Source organism: Mycetomoellerius zeteki, unplaced genomic scaffold (assembly GCF_001594055.1).
Source record: "Mycetomoellerius zeteki isolate Tzet28-1 unplaced genomic scaffold, Tzet1.0 scaffold106, whole genome shotgun sequence".
In the NCBI taxonomy this organism is placed as follows: domain Eukaryota; kingdom Metazoa; phylum Arthropoda; class Insecta; order Hymenoptera; family Formicidae; genus Mycetomoellerius; species Mycetomoellerius zeteki.
The window spans coordinates 3,609,102-3,627,885 of NW_017255975.1; the positions used below are offsets into that span (position 1 = coordinate 3,609,102).

The 18,784-nt window shown below is 37.8% G+C and overlaps 1 protein-coding gene across 1 annotated transcript in view; it reads right to left on the bottom strand.

Moving 5' to 3' along the window:
• Positions 1 to 18,748, bottom strand: part of gro (TLE family member transcriptional corepressor groucho) — a 76,324-nt gene extending 57,576 nt beyond the window's left edge. The window contains exons 1-2 of the mRNA XM_018447683.1: positions 18,304 to 18,748; positions 8,330 to 8,714 (exon numbers count right to left, since the gene is read on the bottom strand). Of these exons, the coding sequence (XP_018303185.1) occupies positions 8,330 to 8,365 (36 nt within the window). The 5' untranslated portion in view covers positions 8,366 to 8,714; positions 18,304 to 18,748. The remainder of the gene's footprint in view (positions 1 to 8,329; positions 8,715 to 18,303) is intronic.
• Positions 18,749 to 18,784: the final 36 nt, after the last annotated feature.

The window sequence follows — 18,784 nt, forward strand, 5'->3', positions numbered from 1 at the left end:
CTCCCCCCCGATATGTGGCAAGAGTGTTGCGACCATCTCCGACACAGTTGGCAGTGGTGATCAATCTTGCTCTTGGAGACCAAAGACACATTCCAACCGCCCACCTCCTCTCGTGCGGTGAACAATAAAAGCCGAGCAATAAAAAGACAGCGATAACGCGGCCACCTTGGACGCGCCGGTCGCGTTACGATAACACACCTTCGAGAGTCAATTCACTATCGATCGCTGCTCCTCCCTATAAGTATTTTTTTAACGCCAAATCTTTAATTGTGCTTAAACAAGAATGGCGTTTATTTTAAAAATGATTTCTTTTAAAAATTGAGAAATTTTCTTTAAGACGTAAATAATAAACTTAATTAAGCAAATTGAAACAAAATGTAATAATAAATCGGTTTACTGTAACATTATTAATAATCATCTGTTTTAATGCTGTAAAATAATTTTATATCAAGAGATTGTACAAGTATTTTGCCAACATCAAAGTCAAAACAGTGAATATAAAATATTTATTTCTTGTAAGATGATAGAAAACGATTTGCCATTTCACGCCTTAAACTCGAGAATGTGTCTGGCAACATCTAATGGTTTAGGATAATTTCCGAAAACGAGGATGAGAACCGCTTGGGATTTCAGTGGGCGGCGTTGGTCCCCTCATCAAATGCTTGTCATACCGTTCTTACCCTCAAACTCCGGAGCCTAACGGATCCCAACAGCCGAGTAAAGCTCGTACCCCGCACCCCCGTATACACAACGAGAAAGAGGATTGTGCGTGCGTGTTCGTGTCCATGTGATGGGAAGCGGACTCGACTACCCCGATGGACATCGTACCGACGCTTAAAAAGCCATAGGCCGGGACGATACGCCCCTGTGGATGGATGGGAATTATGCCGCTAAAACTCACCAATTACGAAACCCAAACGGCTTTCCTTCTCTCTTTCTCTCTTTCTCTCTCTCTCTCTCTCTCTCTCTCTCTCTCTCTCTCTCTCTGTCTGTCTCTTACTCGTCTCCCTTTAATCTTAAACGCACCAAGTATCTTCTCCAAATACGCAAAGGGAAATGAATAATCAGTTTTAGACGGAGTTTCCAAATTTGCAACTGTAAAGCATTAATATGAATGCTACGTTGTTAATTATTACTGATACAGTTGAAACTTTTATAGAACACTATAAAAAAAATATATTCGCTAGGAAATTATTAAAGTTGAATGTAATTTTCATAATTTTATATTAAATAAAGAAAATGGGGAAAAAAGCTACAATTGAAACGCAATGAAATTTTGATTAATTCGGATTTATCGATTTACGATCTAACTGACGTGCATGAAATAATACGTAACGATAAGAGGAGCAGCTTGCAAAACGTAAAGTAGAAAATCAAGAGCGCCAGATGGGAGAGATCGTGCAATTGTGTTCGAGATGCCCGGAGAAATAGTTACTATCCAGCCGGGGCGTCAGCGATATAACGTGTATTTACGACGGGAGTCAAACAATGGGAGAGAGAGCACGAGATGAACAGAATCCCTTTCGATGTATCATAGTCCATCATCCGCCGTGGTGAAAAGGACCATTCGTCTGATTACGATTTCACGAAATCCCGCGCATATCCACGTGACGGATTAATCAAGGGAAATCGCGCATCATTTCTTGCCTCTTTCCCCGCTATTAATTAATTTCCACGATTAATCATTCCAGACACTTCTCGGCGGACAGTAAATCGTTCTTACTTGCGCGCGCGGAAACCTAACTTAAACAAAAAAAAAAGAAGAAAATAATACAAAAAAGAGAGCGACGGCATTAATATTGCAATGTATCGAAATGTTAATTATTGGATTTTTATATGTAAAAGAATTCTATAAAGCATAACGTTGAAAAACACGAACAAATAACAAACGTGTCGTGCATAAATATCATCGTTTGTATTCCAACGAAGTTAACGAACAAAATTAAATAGCGATGTGCGTTTAATATTCGCGGCTGTAAGTTAGTATTTTACGGTAGTTCTGAAAACACTTTAAAATCGGCCAATGTCTTTTCTACACTTTGTTGCCGGTGCACGCGAGGACCCGAGTTATGATCCTGGCGCCGTAAAGAGGAAAGAAGAATTTCGGTGCGTTCGAGCAGCGCGACAAAGAGGAGGCGAGAGCGGTCGTAAAAACTTTGGAGCGTTTCCATTATTCCGAGAGAGGAAGTAAAACGCGCCGAGAAAGACCGACCGTGGGGTTTTAAAACGTTTTCAGCATTGGCTAGCTTGTTACATAAATCGCGAAAGGTTGATACGAAAATGAGAATATATACTTTTATAACATTCTCGCATGTCCTCTTAAATTCTGCGAGACAAAATTAAATACGTGCGTATACATCCTCGTACATTAATTAACGTAGGATAATAGAAATGAGAGATCTAATTAAAAAGTAAAACTTCAAAGGGAAGTTAATCTCACTAAAAAAAATATTTCTAATCGCATCATGTCCAATCTACAAATATCGATCATTTATTAAATTAATCTTATTAAATTTTCTATATAAAAGGACCTTTTACAAAAGGTCCTTTTCGTCTTTACGTTTGCTTTTTTGTTTCATGACGACTGTGCAATTTGTTGCTGCGAATGGTTCCGTCTAGCCTCGACTTTTCTCTCTTTCAAAGCTCAACGAAGCCTCCGGCAAACATTTTCAATTTTCACTCCTCGTACCAATTCGAACGAGCCATTCGGCGAACAATTAGTCGCCGAACGATTTGATTAGCGATTGTCATCGACAAATTTTTTTCCGTCCTCCCCCCTGATACGCGGAAAAAGCTCGCGACCGACCGACCGACCGGGCAGATCATTTTCATGTGGCAATCCCAATTTTTTATTCGACCAATTACAACGTAATTCTTCAATCGCCACGCGCATGCAGAGTCCCTCCAAACAATATTCGGAGGCCACGTCGTATTCGAGTAATTTTTTTCAGTTAATTCTTTCTCTTCCCGAATAGTCCTCCTTCAATATTTTTCCGTTACAACAAGCATTCACAAAACCAATCTTGCAACCAATAAATCGTTCGTTCTATTGACTATTAAAAAAATTCATCACCGCATATGTGTTTTATTCGGAATTCATGAGCAATTCTCACTAACCCAAGTAAGATTCGACATATATCTCGAGAATATCAACTACCATTTAGCAGGGTTGGTAAAAAACATGTTTTAAACGTGTTTTAAACAGTTTAAAACATGCTAAATTGATGTTTTTAATATGTTTTAAATATGTTTTTTTTTTATAGTACTGTTTAAAGCATATTTGAAGCATTAAAAACATATTTAAGAAGAAACACAGTATGTTTTATTCTTAAAAAAAGATATTAGTCTTTACCAACCTTGCCATTTAATGCTTACTTTTCACAAAAGCATAAATAAATTGTTCTTAATATTCTAATGTTATATAATCTACATTTATATCAACAAAGTTGTATAAAGGTTTTAGTTTCATGTAGCATGTAATGATCATAAACCACAAACGCGTAATTGTGCGAGTTGAAAACGTTCTTACCCTCTTTTTACACGAAAGAGGCAATAAAGCAATAAACGGCGAGATTTTTGATATAAAATCCAGTGCGGGCGATTTCTCTATGAGAGGGCGAGGCGCGTAGAATCCGCGGAATCTGGAGCACGAAACGACACGGCGAACCGGCACGAAAGGGCGCGGGAAGGCAACGCGAGGAACGGGTCGGCTGGAGGCGGATAGGGCCGAGGGGGAGAGTGAGAGAAAGGAAAGAGAGAAGAAAGGGATGGCGAAACAAAGCGGCGTCCCTTTGTCCCGCTCTCGGTGTAGCTCGCATCGCTCTCGTGCTCGCGCGCTCAACCAGGCGCATTTTGCAAAGAGCGCGTCGCGAGACTCTTGTTGTCCCCGCAATATTACTTCCTACATTTGCGCAAATTATATCGCCGCGGCAGAGACGCTGCTGCTGCTGCTGCTGCTGCTGCTGCTGTTGCTGCTGTTACTGCTGCTTGCGAGCGTTCGTTCGCCGCACTTTTGTTCCCGCTTAACTTCTAAAGCACGTCCGCGACACGAGAGATAACTATTAATCAAAGACGTGAGCAGGGGACAGAGAAACGAGGAGAGAGAGAGGGAGGAAAGAGGACGTTCACCTAGTTACGCCATTGCTATTAACTACGATCTTTTTGTTTTTAATTTTAAAGAAAACAACGATGAGAAACTTCGAATATGATCGCACGAGTGACAGCTGACACGATCGTAAAACGTAAACCGCGTTGCATATATTTTTTTTTTATTTAAGAGCAGTATACAAAAACGTCAGTTTGATTGGGTTATAAAGAGAAGTGATTCTTTGCGCGAAGACGGCTATTCCCCTGCGATATCGAAATTTATTCTTGTCGGATAAAAATTGAATGGATAATGAAAAAGTAGAATTATTAGGTATACATAAGAAAATCATTATTTTTGTGTTATCATAATTCATTATATAATTGTTATCGAAATATGCGATAAATATTGCCAAATGAGCAATTTCGCATTTTTTTTTCTACCCATCGCGATAGGAAATTACGAAAACTATTCTCCGGTCTTTATATCTCCGACACTCTTCTCCGATTTTTCTTGCCGGTGTTTCCCTACTTTCTCGCTTTTCACGGTTTTCTAGACATTACGTCTTAAAACAACGGACGACTCTCGCGAATAACTATTTCGCCTTTTATTATCCTCTTCGCGAAGGATCGAGTTACAGAATTACGAGCGTGACGCTCGCCAGCGTGCATTCGTTTATTTGGTTGGCAAGCAAGGAGAATGGCTCATTCGTCCTAACATCTAGCTTTTCTGTTATACTGATGATCAACTGTCACGCGAATTACGTGACTGACTTTAAATGTAAAAATAAGTGGTACATATCGAATCAAAAAAATATACACTTTTAAAAATATTTCTTTATTTAATATTTAATAAAAAATCTTCACGATTATTATTCACGGAAAGAACAATTTTCCTGAAATATCTAAAAATTTGACTAGATATAGATCTAAATGTAATTTTCGACCATCAAAATAATTTCGTGAGAATCTCATGACGATTAATGCTACAAGAAGTTTAAGCGCGACATAATTATTCTGATGATCCAACAAAATTATTTTCAGATCTGTTTAGGTAAATTTTTAAAAGAGAGAAAAAAGGGGAGAGAGAGAGAGAAAGAGAGAGAGAGAAAGAAAAGAGAGATACTTCAGTAAAACAATCCTTTTCGTATAGAATTACTAAATCTCACTCGAATAATTTATAATATTTTTTACACATATTCGTGCATATTCAACATATCTTGTATTATATTTATATATCATATTTATACAAATGGAAATGTAACTTATAATGAAGGTTTTATATATGTAATGTATAAATTTTATAAGATCGAAATATGTATGAAATATGGATTTTCGATACGGGTTAACTATTTCATCTCATACTCCTTCATTCTCAATTTTCAAAATTCTCTGTATCAATCCTTCATAATATGTGGGTAAAATGAGATCAAAGATCAAGGTATATGTGGAATAAGGATCAGGATTAAACTTAAGATTTATCGATTAAGAATCGATCAAGGAATCGATCGCATGTCACAGACAAATCACCATGTGACTCTCCAATTCACTTTATGTAATATCAAAATATATAGAAAAGATTGAAATCGGATCCAGAACTCATCGATTATAATGGAGGATCCAAGACTGCTCTCATACGGAGTCACGCGTCACTCCATGGATCCTTACTCTCGAAAAATATCACAAATATGAAAATATAAAAGTATACGTTATGTTACATTATAGATTTTCGCATGCAATATAGATTCAGGAATATAGAGGCCTACATTATTAATAAAAGATATCCTCCACGTTGTTTATAACTTTACGAATGTTTTAAAAGTGACATTTACAAATTTTCACAATAATGATACGTAAAACTGTTTTCAGTCAAGTCAGATGTTTGTACACGGAAAGAACAAAATTTATTATTTGTTAAAATATCTAAAAATTTAGCAGATACAGATTTGAAAAAAATTGTTGAACCATCACAATAATATATAAAAAATTTAAGCAATGCTGCAAAAAAATTTGACATTCTAACAACCAGCTTTAACACACACATCTTATATAATTATTTTAATAATTCAACAAAATTATTTTCAGATCTGTATCTATAGTTAAATAAACACTTCAGTAAAACTGTTCCTTCCGTGTAAAACATTAATACGAATCTTTATTTGAGCTTATCAGCCACATCTCTTCCAACCAAAGAGTAAATAACTGCTCGATGAGAAGCATACGTAAAAATAGGCGATCGCGTGCCACGATGATTACACTCGATTATACGTCCGCACGGAAAGAATAGTTCTACTTAAGTATTTAAAAATTTAACTATTATAGATACAAATCTAAAAATAAGTTTGTAAGACCATCAAAATAATTGTGCAGAATGTTTAAATTAAACGTTAATAACAATATTACAAAAAATTTTAACATTTTAGCAATTAATTTAAACGTCCTACATAATTATTTTGATGGTTCAAATAAAATTATTTTCAGATCTGTATCTAACTAAATTTTTAAATACTTCAGCAAAAAAAATGTTTCCGTGTTAACGGTGGTTATGTTATTGCTTTCTTTGCAACATTGTCACACGAAATTTGTATTACAACGTAAAAGATTAATTTCCATTAGTTTCCACTAAAGGATCTAATGATACCCTGACAGAAAGACGTCGTTCGAATCGCGCCAATGACGGAAGCAAAAGACATTATAAGTACTTGTCGTAATGTAAGACTAGCTTACATTTTTTTAGCAGCACGCAATGCGTCACGAACAGTTTCCTGTTAAATAACGATTCTCGTAACAGTGTCCAACTTCGTTCTCTTAGATTAATTACGTTTAATGATAATTATCACCTGTCTCGCATACTTTACAGAAAATCCGCCATGTATCTCAAGAGTATCCATACATTCAAATAAATAATAAAGAGACTCTTAATGTAAAACGATAATAAGTAGAGTTATTAAGGACATGTAAGAGTCAACGTCGAAATTAGTGCGCAAATAAATATCTTCAATGTTATAAAATTTCAATATACATCATGTTGAATTTCGCAACTTACGTAAATTAGTGCTAAATAAACTTACAAATGAAATAGATAATATTCGTAAAGAAAGAAATAATTATCCGAGTTATTACCTAAACAAAATTATATCTAAATTTTTGCAACTCTTGAGTTACTTACGTTATTCTAGTTATCGCAATAATTATTAGCCATTTTGCGCGACAGTAAAAAAAAAGTGTGACGTCATTCAGTCTAGAAAACAGTCGCGAAAAAATTATCGCTTATCGCTTGTAACGTTTGCTTAACTTTTTCTGATTTTCCTTAAACCAATTATATTGTAAGTAACATTAGCTGTATTATTAGTCACCGCAATAATTATCGGCTATTAAGCGCGATATTAAGAGGAGTATTACGGCACTGTTATCGCCACCGCTTCGTATGTCCGTCGTGCGCTTCGAGTATACTCGTCGAAGAAACGATCGAGCCACTTTGTGCCCCTTGAGCAGAGCGGCGCCACATCAGCGTCAATAAGCAAACGAGTGGTGCCCACATATCGCCCATTGGCCGGTTCTATGAACGGCAATTGTTGTACGTTGACTTGCGGGCTCTATAAATAATCCTCATAATTTCTAATGGTCGCCTCTGCCTCTCCCCCCCTCTCTCTCTCTCTCTCTCTCACATTCGTGCGTCAGCAAATTCGCTGGTGGTCTCGTTTCATCGTAAAGGACTTCGAGCTTGTGCGACGCGTGAAATTATGACGGTAAAAAGAGTGGCACGAGCGGAGGTTGTGGCGTAGGGACGTGCACGGGGAACAATCAAACATTCTTCGAATTAGCAACGTGAAGTGCGAGAGCGGTCGACTTGACTCCCACGTGCTCTTTCGCTTCCCTCGCGCGGAGCGGTAATTACACTATATTACCCTTTGACGTGCGCTATAATGGATAACGCTAAGCAAAAATGTTGAGAATACCGGCGTAAGCGAAGAAATATACGGTAGTACACTGGGAAAATGTCGAACGCAGAATAGAAAATGTTCCGTCAATTTACTAACTTGGCTGCACGTTAAGTTGAAAGTTGGTTGAAATGAAATTCGCTTTAAATTAAGTAACAATGAGATTTCAGTATTATTCGTTCTGCGTTTTTTTTTTTTCGTTAAGTACATACTTAAATTTTATAATACTAATTCTCATTTCACAGATGCCACGATGTTAATTTCTTCTCCGCTAACAGAAAAATAATAATGCGAGGAGTACTTACGGGAGCGGCGGGATGTCTCGCCGGCGCGGGGTACATCTTAGTCTTGGACAATTGCTTCTTAGAAATCGCTGCAGCGTCCACGATACACTAAGTACACGATCATTTCACCATTTCGTGGGCTCGAACGCATCCGCGTGAAGAAACTCCATTTGACGACTGTGGGCTGTTCCTAGATCGATCTTCTTTCCATGCACTGTTCACAGCACAACGTGATTCATTGCGGTTGCCTTATCGCGAACCGAGTACACTTTTCTCATTTATTAACAAGCGCGGAAATGGCAACGAAAACTTTGTACGAATCTCGTTTAAGTTCGACGAACGACACTTTTCTTCGTAATTTTTCGCGCGCTGTTAAAGTTTCACACGTCGTGGAGTGCCTCCGTTCCTGCTGAGTTTTTTATTTCTGTTGCTTCTATATGAACGTTGCCTGTACAATTTAATAGTTCCTTATCGCGTTTCTCCTGTACGAGAAATGTTTGTTCGAGTAGAAAAATATTTGCTCGTCGGTGCTATTCAAATGTTCCCTCTCTCGAGAGGGGTAGCACTAAAAGTATTCACTAGGTTCTGTTCGCGTTACTTGCAATTTTTGCACTCAGCATCTTCGCTTTCTTTCTTCAACGCCCAAATAGAGCAGTTTGATAAGTCAGTGACTTTTCAAAGAGATTCAAAAATAAGTCGAATTTTGAAAAAAAAAAAGAAGTAAAAGAGTTATTGACTTATTAAATTGCTTATCTTATTTTAAGTGTAAAAATTTTTAGAAATTTCAACAGGGGAGTAGCCAGGATTCTTATAGAGGGGGACTAAATTAGATTTGAAACTTTTAAATGTGAGAAGGATAATCAAACGGGATAGACTATTGAATCATTTTATTTTATATTATTTTAAATTAATTACCAGCAAGTTCTATCACAAAATCGAACATATTTAATTTATTATTTTACTTTATTTTTTTCTTAAAATTGTAAATTAATTCTTCGAACTGGAAAACCTTAAATTTATAACACTAGTCGTCTTAAATTCTCAGAAAATCGTTCTATAATCTTCACCTCAAATTCCTTCTTTTCCAAAATTAATTTCTTTTGAATACTCATAGTCCATAAATGTGTAATTTCTTTGCAATTATTTAAGTTCTTCTTCTTTAAATAAATGGCACCTGCCCCCAGAAGAGGAAAAAGGTGGACATTAAGATGAACAAGTAAAAGTCAGAACAAGTAAAATGATATGCGGACAGGCAAAAAAGGATGCGAAATCAAAATGATGGAAGCTAACAGTAAAAGTGGTAATAGAACTCGTATATCACAACGATTCGTGAGTCATGGACTGAATAGATAAAAGATATCTTTAAGATTTGGGGGGGGGGCATGGCTCCCCTGACCCTCCCCCCCCCCGGCTACGCCCATGCATGGTTCGTATTTCAAGCTATAAAATATATAAAAAGGTAGGTATAATATTCCCGTGGATGCGCAGTAAAAGAGTGAATTTGAGGCCATTTGATTGATTGTTTCCAGTATTGCCGTTACCATTATATTCAATGTTACACCTTTCTTTATATCATGTTCCAAGCAACTTGAACAAATCTACTATTAACCGCGCGGTATCTCGCAGAAACTCGCAGGAACCGATGCATTTTCATTTCGTCGGCGTGGCGCGCGTGTGAGAGGAGCTTTACGATGGCAAGCGATCAATTTATCGTTCGATTTACCAGGCGCGTAAACTGCTCGCCCCGTCGCTGCTCCAGGAGCATTTATCCTAATCTCCGAGGCGTGTTTCGAACCGGGGACAAAGAGCGAGAGGAAAAAAACAAGAGATGTTGCGCGGCGCGGTGTGGCGCGAGAGGGACAGAAAGCGAAAAGAAAGCGCGCTCGCGCGCGTATATGTATATCGGGTGCAAAGCCACCGGCTGAGCGCAACGTCACGTTCCAGGATCTACGACGCATTGATTACGATGCAATTTTCAATGGACCATAGCGACGGCGACGGTGACCGCACGGTGCATTACGCGCGACGCATTATTGCAAACGTCGCGACATGTCAAATGTGACGCGCGTTTCGTCGGGCATGTCCCGTTGAGAAACATCCGCGGAAAACGAAATGAAGGCGGCTGTGTATGTACACGAATTTTTCTTAGTCGGTAAATAACGAGTTAGAGAGAGAGAGAGAGAGAGTGACGATGAAAATCCAAAATCGCGCTCGTTATTCCTTCGCGCTCATCGTGGGATTCTATTGTCGCGTAATCTGCCGTTTCGAAAGTACAATAACGCAAAGAACTCTTTGTCGAGCGATTAACGCAGCTCGAAAATTAAGGACTTTTGCAAAAGAGAAAGCAAACGGCTCTCTACATTCAAAGGAAAATTTCTAAATTTTTAAATTTGTTTTCGCGAAACGAGACGTGACAGTCGATTGCTTTAACCCTGGAATGCTATCGATATGTAAATTTTACATACAAGTTAGTAAGGTCATTAAGCGCTAAGCTGTGCCTTTAGTGTCATAAACAAGCAATGTGCCATGCTAAAAGCTAGGAGACATTTTAAAAATTCTGACCGTTTTTTATGTATTAGTTTGGATCCTCTGCTGGTCAGTATTATAATAAAGAGCATGATAAGTGCAAATTTCAATTTTTAAGCAGTTTTGTGTTATTATTTTGTATTTTATTTAAGCGTATGAGGAGACACGCACACAATTGGACTACTCCATATCATTTGAAGATTAAATTCGATAGTATACTTATGTTTTCTTTCCTTCTAAGTTAATAAGTGGGTTATTTGTGTGTTTATAGAAGTCTAAATTATAAATTTTATTAAAAATGTGAAATATATATGAGAAACTTGTGTTACATTAATAAATATTAATAAAAAGCGATCTATTTTCTTATACACAAAATTTACGTACGGATCATATTAAATTACTATATCATTCAATAACGATAGCACTTTAGGATTAATGTTTTATCAACATAAATCGATCGATTTTTTCAATAAATCGATGGATGATCATTCTTACTCCATTCCTATGTCCGTTTGCATTTATCTCGCGAAGATATGATCTGTTCTTTGTGACTAAATTAGTGTAACTACTGTGAAATTCATAATTAATATCAAATTACCCAATTTGAGTTATTTTTAATAATTTCTATAGGTCGTCACTACTCTTATTCAATATATGTTGTTAATTGGACTAAAACAATAAAGTTAAATGAGTTTGCTCAAGAAAATATGTTAAATTTTCTTAAGTTAAATTTTCTTTACTAATTTAAATTTAGTACTAATTTATTATGTACTAATAGTGAATTCGATTGGATGCACTCGATGCGCACTGGTGCATATTAAAGCCGTAGTACACAAATTGCTGTAAAGATGTGTGTTTAATATAAATATAGAAACAGGTCAAACCGTGAAATACTTAATAATTTTATTGTGCTGTTAAGTAAAATGTATTTTATAATTCGAAATATTTGCATTTCACTTTTATTGTTAGTTTAAATCAGTATACAACGGTTTTAATATGCACCAGTGCGCAATACTGCAACAGAATTCGTTATAAGTGCATACGTTAATATGGACGATGTTTACTTTGAAACTAACCACAGAAATGGAATGACATTTTGATATATATAGAAGTTGAAAATAACAAAATGTTATTTAACTCAAGGGACTGGATTACCGTTTCTTTATTGATATCTATAAATATATAGGATAAGGTGATACAATTTCGATCAATATAATTCCGATCGAAATATCTGAATCCACTTTTCGAGGGTCAAGTTTAGCTTTTTCCTGTTTGGTGCTGTGTGTACTCTTTAGTACCCTCCTGACACAATGAGATTAGGGTTACGAAACTTGAATCTCAAAATTGGATTTAGATCTTATTTCGTTCAGAATTGTATCGTGGTCAAAACTGTACCATCCTATTTGAAGTTGGCGAAAGAGCGAGATACATTAAAAAAAAAAAGAGTTTGCTAATAGCTACGAAATATTAAGGAAAATAAAATTATTGTTGATATATTAACCAACGCATTTAATTGTCATTATTTCATCAAATATTTGATAGCTATTTCCAAACCCCTCTTTCTTTAGAGTAGAAAATTTTCGTACAATCTAGTGTAGCGACAAAGAACAGGCCTATTTAAATAAGTCAATATAAATCGATCGATGCGTGTATTTCGACGGTGTTTCGTTACACGTCGTAGAACAGGCAGAGTCGAGGGAGAAGCGAGGGAGTGGTGGGAAGCGTTAAACCGGGCGTGCAAATACTCGTCCGATGGATGCACCGGTCGTCGTGCACCCCAGCGATGGTACGTTGGGTTAGTTTAGGCCATAGCTTAATTTCCAAGTAGAGAATTGGCCATTCAACAACGAGGAGGGCAGGCGGATGGATAATTCGCGGTATGTCTCCCTCTCACCCGCGCTCGTATACACAACTCTCTCGCAGATTGCCGTACGCGATTTCAGCGCTGTTTATTTTAGCCGCATCGCGCCGCAGGGCGGGTCGCGCGCGCGGATTACGGGAAACATTTTTGCGATTTGTACGCTTCACCAAAGAGGGTCCGGACGTCCAGCGGCCGAAAACCAACGTACGCGTGGCCGGGCGGACAACGTTGCCTATTATTTTCACGCTTTTACCGCGCCGCACGATCGCATATACATGACGCGTCATTACGGGCTCTTTGTAACGCGGGATGATGTTTCGTGTAACGCGCAAAATGGAGTCATATAACCGCGTTAACAGTCCATTCTACGCGGATAATGTATTTCGCGAGCAATACACGTGTGTATATATATATATATATATATGTATATATAGGTGTACGTGTACGTGGATAAATATATTTATGTACACGCGTGTATAATGCGTGCGCAAGCGTGAAAAACTCACCCAGGCTCCGAATTTGAGCCATCATTTCCATCAATTTGCAGCAAATGCGTTCGGCGAGACGATAAAAACTTTTCGGCTTGATACTCCCGGCGTATGACGTCGCGACGCGTCGCGTCCCGTCGGCAAACGCTGCCGACGCCGTTGCCGCCGCCAACGCCGCGCGAAATTAAATCCGCCCTTTCCACCCTCCTGTATTTACGCAAACGCTGAGAAAAGTTTCGCCACGTTCCATTGTATTGCGAAGCAATAGAGATGCGCCGGGAGACCGACAACGACGATCGAGAATCTAAACCGCGATAATTTGGGTAAAATGAGTTTAAATTTCAACAGGATAAATCGGAATACATAATCGAATTGTGATTTCAATAATCATGTATTATGTAACCAACGCGTAATTATTCCTGCAGAGAAGTTTGAAAGCCTAGAGATTGTGCTTTTATCATGTTGATCAAAAGCTCTTCTCGGTTTTTATTTATACAAGTGATTTTCAACACACAATTTAGATGTTCCAAGCTCTTCCGCGATATCTCGAGTGGTTTGATGCGGATTATTTTCGATCAAGGCTTTGATTGTAATAGTAGTAATAATATAGCATAATATATTGAAAATGTATCTTTTCATCTTCCATTTTTGATCCTTTATAACAAACGGTAATTAGACTCTATTAATTTTGATATTTGTTTGTTAAAGACTCATTGATATGTAAGCTAAGTTACGAATGCATTTGATAAAACAAAAAAGGTATCCATACCTAAACCCACGTTAAGAATCATCTACTGACAAAAACGAAAATATCTTTTGACCAATGAAAGCTCTCGAGAAGCTTGCAACGTTTATTTCAAAGAAAAAAAGGAGACTGCATGGATTGCGATGGACGAACGGGTCATGGAGAAAGTTATCACGAATCTCACGTAATCGGCCCTCGGCCGATCTTTAACCACCGCGTGATCGTCCGTGATTTCTTTACCTTCTCGATCGTTATCGCGACATGGCCGAGCGGCGGCGCACAATGCCGCGCGGATTAAAGGATTCTCCACACCGGACACGCTAGTGCCGCGCTTTAATTATTGAGTACCGCGAGTGATACCGCGCGCCCCGTTTACGAGTCCTACAATTTCGTTACGAGCTGTAAGCCAAATAGTCGAGTGCGAGATAGCCGATCCGCGACAAAGATACAAATTTTATTTCTCTACAGATCCTAGAGAAATCGTAGGAATTTGGTTTATGTCGTAAGTAAAAATTAAAATACGTTTAACGATTGTAGAGATAATAAAATCAATAAAACCTTCTTACTCGAATAGAATCAATGTCGAAAAAATAATATATAATTAATCCTCAACAACAGCTATGAAAACCTAATAATTTTTAAAGCGTCTTGTTTGAAGTAACGCAAGTGAACCTTCGCCTTATAGCGAATAAAATCCAAAGATTTTTTTTACCTACAATTTAGAATCTCATAGTAATCATATTGATCGTACAATCATCCAAAAATTTTCGCACCTGGTCCAAATAATTTATTGCTGTAGTTAAATAATGTCAATATAAAAAAAATTCCAAACGCGTGAAATGATTTATTTTCTTGTATTATTTCAATTACATTATTTCGATTAAAGTAAAAAAATATATAAATCATATATAACAAATGACAACCGGGATTCAATGATCGCTTCTATTATACATTATATCGGGTAGTAGATTTTTTACATTGGCGATCGGTCGTTTGCGACCGGCATGAAAGTAAAAACACTATTGTGCTGGCGGCGATAAAAGCGAACAACTCCGAGCAACGTTACGACGGTGTCCTAATATTCCGCATACTTACGATACGACCGATCGTGCCTTTATTAGCGGCGTGACGACGATGCGGACTTCGTAAAATGCACGCGTCGTAAAGAGCCTTATCTCGCGAAGCACGATAATTATACGGCGAGAGCAACAACTTAAGTGGCCCGCGGCAGTAGTTAAGAACGTGCGCGTGTAAAAATTTTGTTTGAACAACGGATTATTAAGTAAGAAATTCCGCCTACTCCGTCAATCGATATAGGCATAAAATTCTGTTTAAACACACGGAAAGAACAATTTTGCTGAAGTATCGAAAAATTTAACTAGACACAGGTCTGAAAATAATTTTGCTGGACCATCAAAATAATTACGTAGGTAATTCAAACATATAATGAGCAATGCTCTGCAAAAAATTTTAATATTCTAGCGACCAATTTGAACGTCGTACGTGAGCTACGTAATTATTTTGATAGTTCAACAAAATTATTTTCAGATCTGTATCTAGCTAAATTTTTAGATACTTCAACAACACCGTTCTTTCCGTGCAATGAATTTATAATTACAAAATTTCGTTTAAATAAAACTTTCGATAATTATAATCATCTACTTAGGTTCACTTCTACCAATGTAGATTAGCTTTAATCTCGGTTCAACTTACTTCTCTTCTTTTATTTCTAGAAATTAAAAAAAGATGAAGATAAATTAAACCGAAAAGATGGAGATAAATTAAATCTAAAATTAATCTAAGTTGGTAGAAATGAATCCTAATGCCTTACCTAATTACCTTGAGAATCAAGATTATCGATTTGAAAGAAGCAAATGTGTCCAAAAAATATATTTCTAAAAAATCCGAGCTTCCGTTTTTTTCCGTGATTTTCCGAAATTTACCTCGATGTTGGCTAATATCTCGGTACGAGAAGCTCGCAAAAGGAAAGGAAAAGGAGCCACAATTTACGGGAGACGTGCGCGAAAAGATTCCGCGAATCCGTACACGACAAAGAAAACGGAGACGGAGGAAGGAGCGGCTTGTCGATCGTCTTCGACGATTTTACGAGGCGTGTACGACAATTACCTCTAACATCGTTAACCTGCTCCTCCTTCTCGCCGTTTCTCGATTATCCTCATCGTCGACTCTTAGCAATAACGCAAGTTAAAGCGCCCGGTACAATTAATTTAGTCGCTTGATAATATTCCAAACCCGGAAGTCGTATCGTCGCAAGATTTAAAGGAACTTATTACCGTAAAATTCACGGTTCTTCGATCAATAAGTAAAACTGCGTAGTTAATAAAAACTTTGATATCTATTTTAGGCACGTATTAAAGCTACGAAAAAAAAAAATTAAAAATTAAAATACGCTCAATGATTATTGATAATAAAACCAATGCTGAGAAAATAACATAATATAATTATGTTATTTTCTCGACATTGATTTTATTACCTATAATCGCTGAGCGTATTTCAATTTTTAATTAGTATAATATACATAATTAATATAATTATATCAAAATAGAAAAATTAATAACATTCGACAGATTCTTTAATTATGAACACAATATAAAAAAAAGATTGCCTTCCACAATTGAATCATTATTAAGCGATTAAATTAACTGTATTAAATTTTGGGGTAAAGAATTAATTATATAGACATTTATTATGAAAAATTGAGAAATTATGAGAGCAGATGGCATCGGTTTTCCGTTTAAGGATAATCAATTCTGAACTGACTGAGGACTACGTCGGAAGTTTGCCCGTTCCTAGATTATCTAAGGCACTAATTAGGATTATGTGACGATAAATGCGATAATACGGAGACCAGGTTATCTCTCCAACAATCTATTAAACATCTCGCGATAAAACAAGATGGAAATTCGAAAAAAAATTGAAGCACGTGATCGTTCAGATTTCTACTGAGGCATTTATGCACTGAAAAAAAGTATGATAACAAGAATCAAGTCGAAATAATAATTATTAAAGCTTCGGTAAAATAACATTAAGTGAATTAGACAGGGAAGTGTTTAATCACAAATAAGAAAAAAGAATGCTATTTTCAGTCAAAGCGGGTCTTGATTCTTTTAGTAATATTCGTATGTAAATATACAAATACGATTATCAGTTCTATCATAAAATGAGATAATAATCTCACAATTAAATTAATCGATCGTCGATTTTAATAACAATGTCTACTAGCATCTTAAAAACTTGTAAGAGAATAACTTATTGTGAAAAATTTTTGAAAAATAATAATTTCAATCAATGTTTAATATAATCGAAACCAACTATAAACGTTAATTTCTTATTTATTTTTCTAAATATTATCTTACTTACGTACCTAATTTCATCAAACAGTTATATTATTAGTGTGTTTGCTAAATATTGTATCATAATACTAAACAAAACAAATTTGGTAGCTATTACCAAACCTTTTTTCAGTGTAGGCTTGTATTGTTGTGTCATTTTCGCGCTAAGTCTTAAACACAATGAAAAGCACAGACGATATAGGGACAGAGAATAAGAAATTTTTCTCAGAAACCATGTATAGCTAGAATGTACGATTTCTGATAGGTATAAATCTTTTATTCTCAGTTGCTAGTGCCTGTGCTTTTCATTGTGTGTAAGGCTTTGCAACGCGTTAATCACTTCCGTATATCTTCCCAATAATCCATTAAGCACGTCGCGATAGAACACGATAGACACCCGTGGGGTTGGTAAACGAGGAACAAAGATTTGGAGCAGCGGACTCCGGGGTCTGTTGTTTGAAACTCGATTAACGAGCTCCGGAGTTCGGCCGCGGCGGCAACATTTTCTCGGAAGAGAACGCGCGCCTTATCGATCAAGAAGCGGAGCGGAGGGAATTAAGCCTTGATCGGTGGGGAGGAAAGGGATTATAGTTTTTGCGGATGACTCGCCACACGCCCGATCCTTCCCTCGTTTCGCGAAAGACGATCGTGCGCCGTAATTATTAGTTCCGAACCGGCGCGGGAGATTAACGAGATGGATTTTAACGCGACGCGTCGCGCAATCGGCACCGAGCGAAAAAGAAAAAGGAGAGAAAGAAAGAAAAACGTTTCCTCTCGTTCGCACCGCAAGAGTAATATAATCATCGTGTATTATCCACGCTTCGTCGATATTTCGCGCGAGGCGGCGCGTCACGCTCCGAAGCTGGCCGCATAACTAACGAGGACACGTGACTTCGCGCGCCGCTAACTATCGCAACGAACTGAAGTTGGCACGGCCGCTTCGACTCCGAGATTCTCGCGGCGTTCCGGAAAATTCAAGATTCAAAAGACTCGGCGGTTAAAAACGCACGTATGACACATACCTCGTAGGATCCATCGGAAGTGACGATACCTCGGAGATCGACTCGCAGAACGATCGTCGACTCCTGAGATCCGTCCGACGTTCGTGCCTCCGTCCTTAATCCGTCTTGGCACTGCGGCGAAAAAGCACTCGCGTTTCCTGCTGCACACTCTCCTCCCGCATCTCTCTTTTTCCTCTACTCGTATATCCCTCCTCTTTCTCTCTTTCTCTCTCTCCCTCTCTTTCTCTCCCTCCCTCTCTCTCTCGTTCTCTCTCTCTCTCTCTCGCTCGCTCCGTCTCGCACTGACACTTTTGTAGAAAGACGCGTGCACCAAGTCAAACACAGGTCAGACGTGTGTGTATGTATGGCGCACAGCCGCGACCGGAATCGGACACCGGAGAGGGTGAGCGAATGTCGCGACCGTACCGCGCAACGTACGACGCTCGACTGCGAGCCGGGTAGTACCGAAGTGGATGACGGGAACGTGTGAACGCCGCTTGCC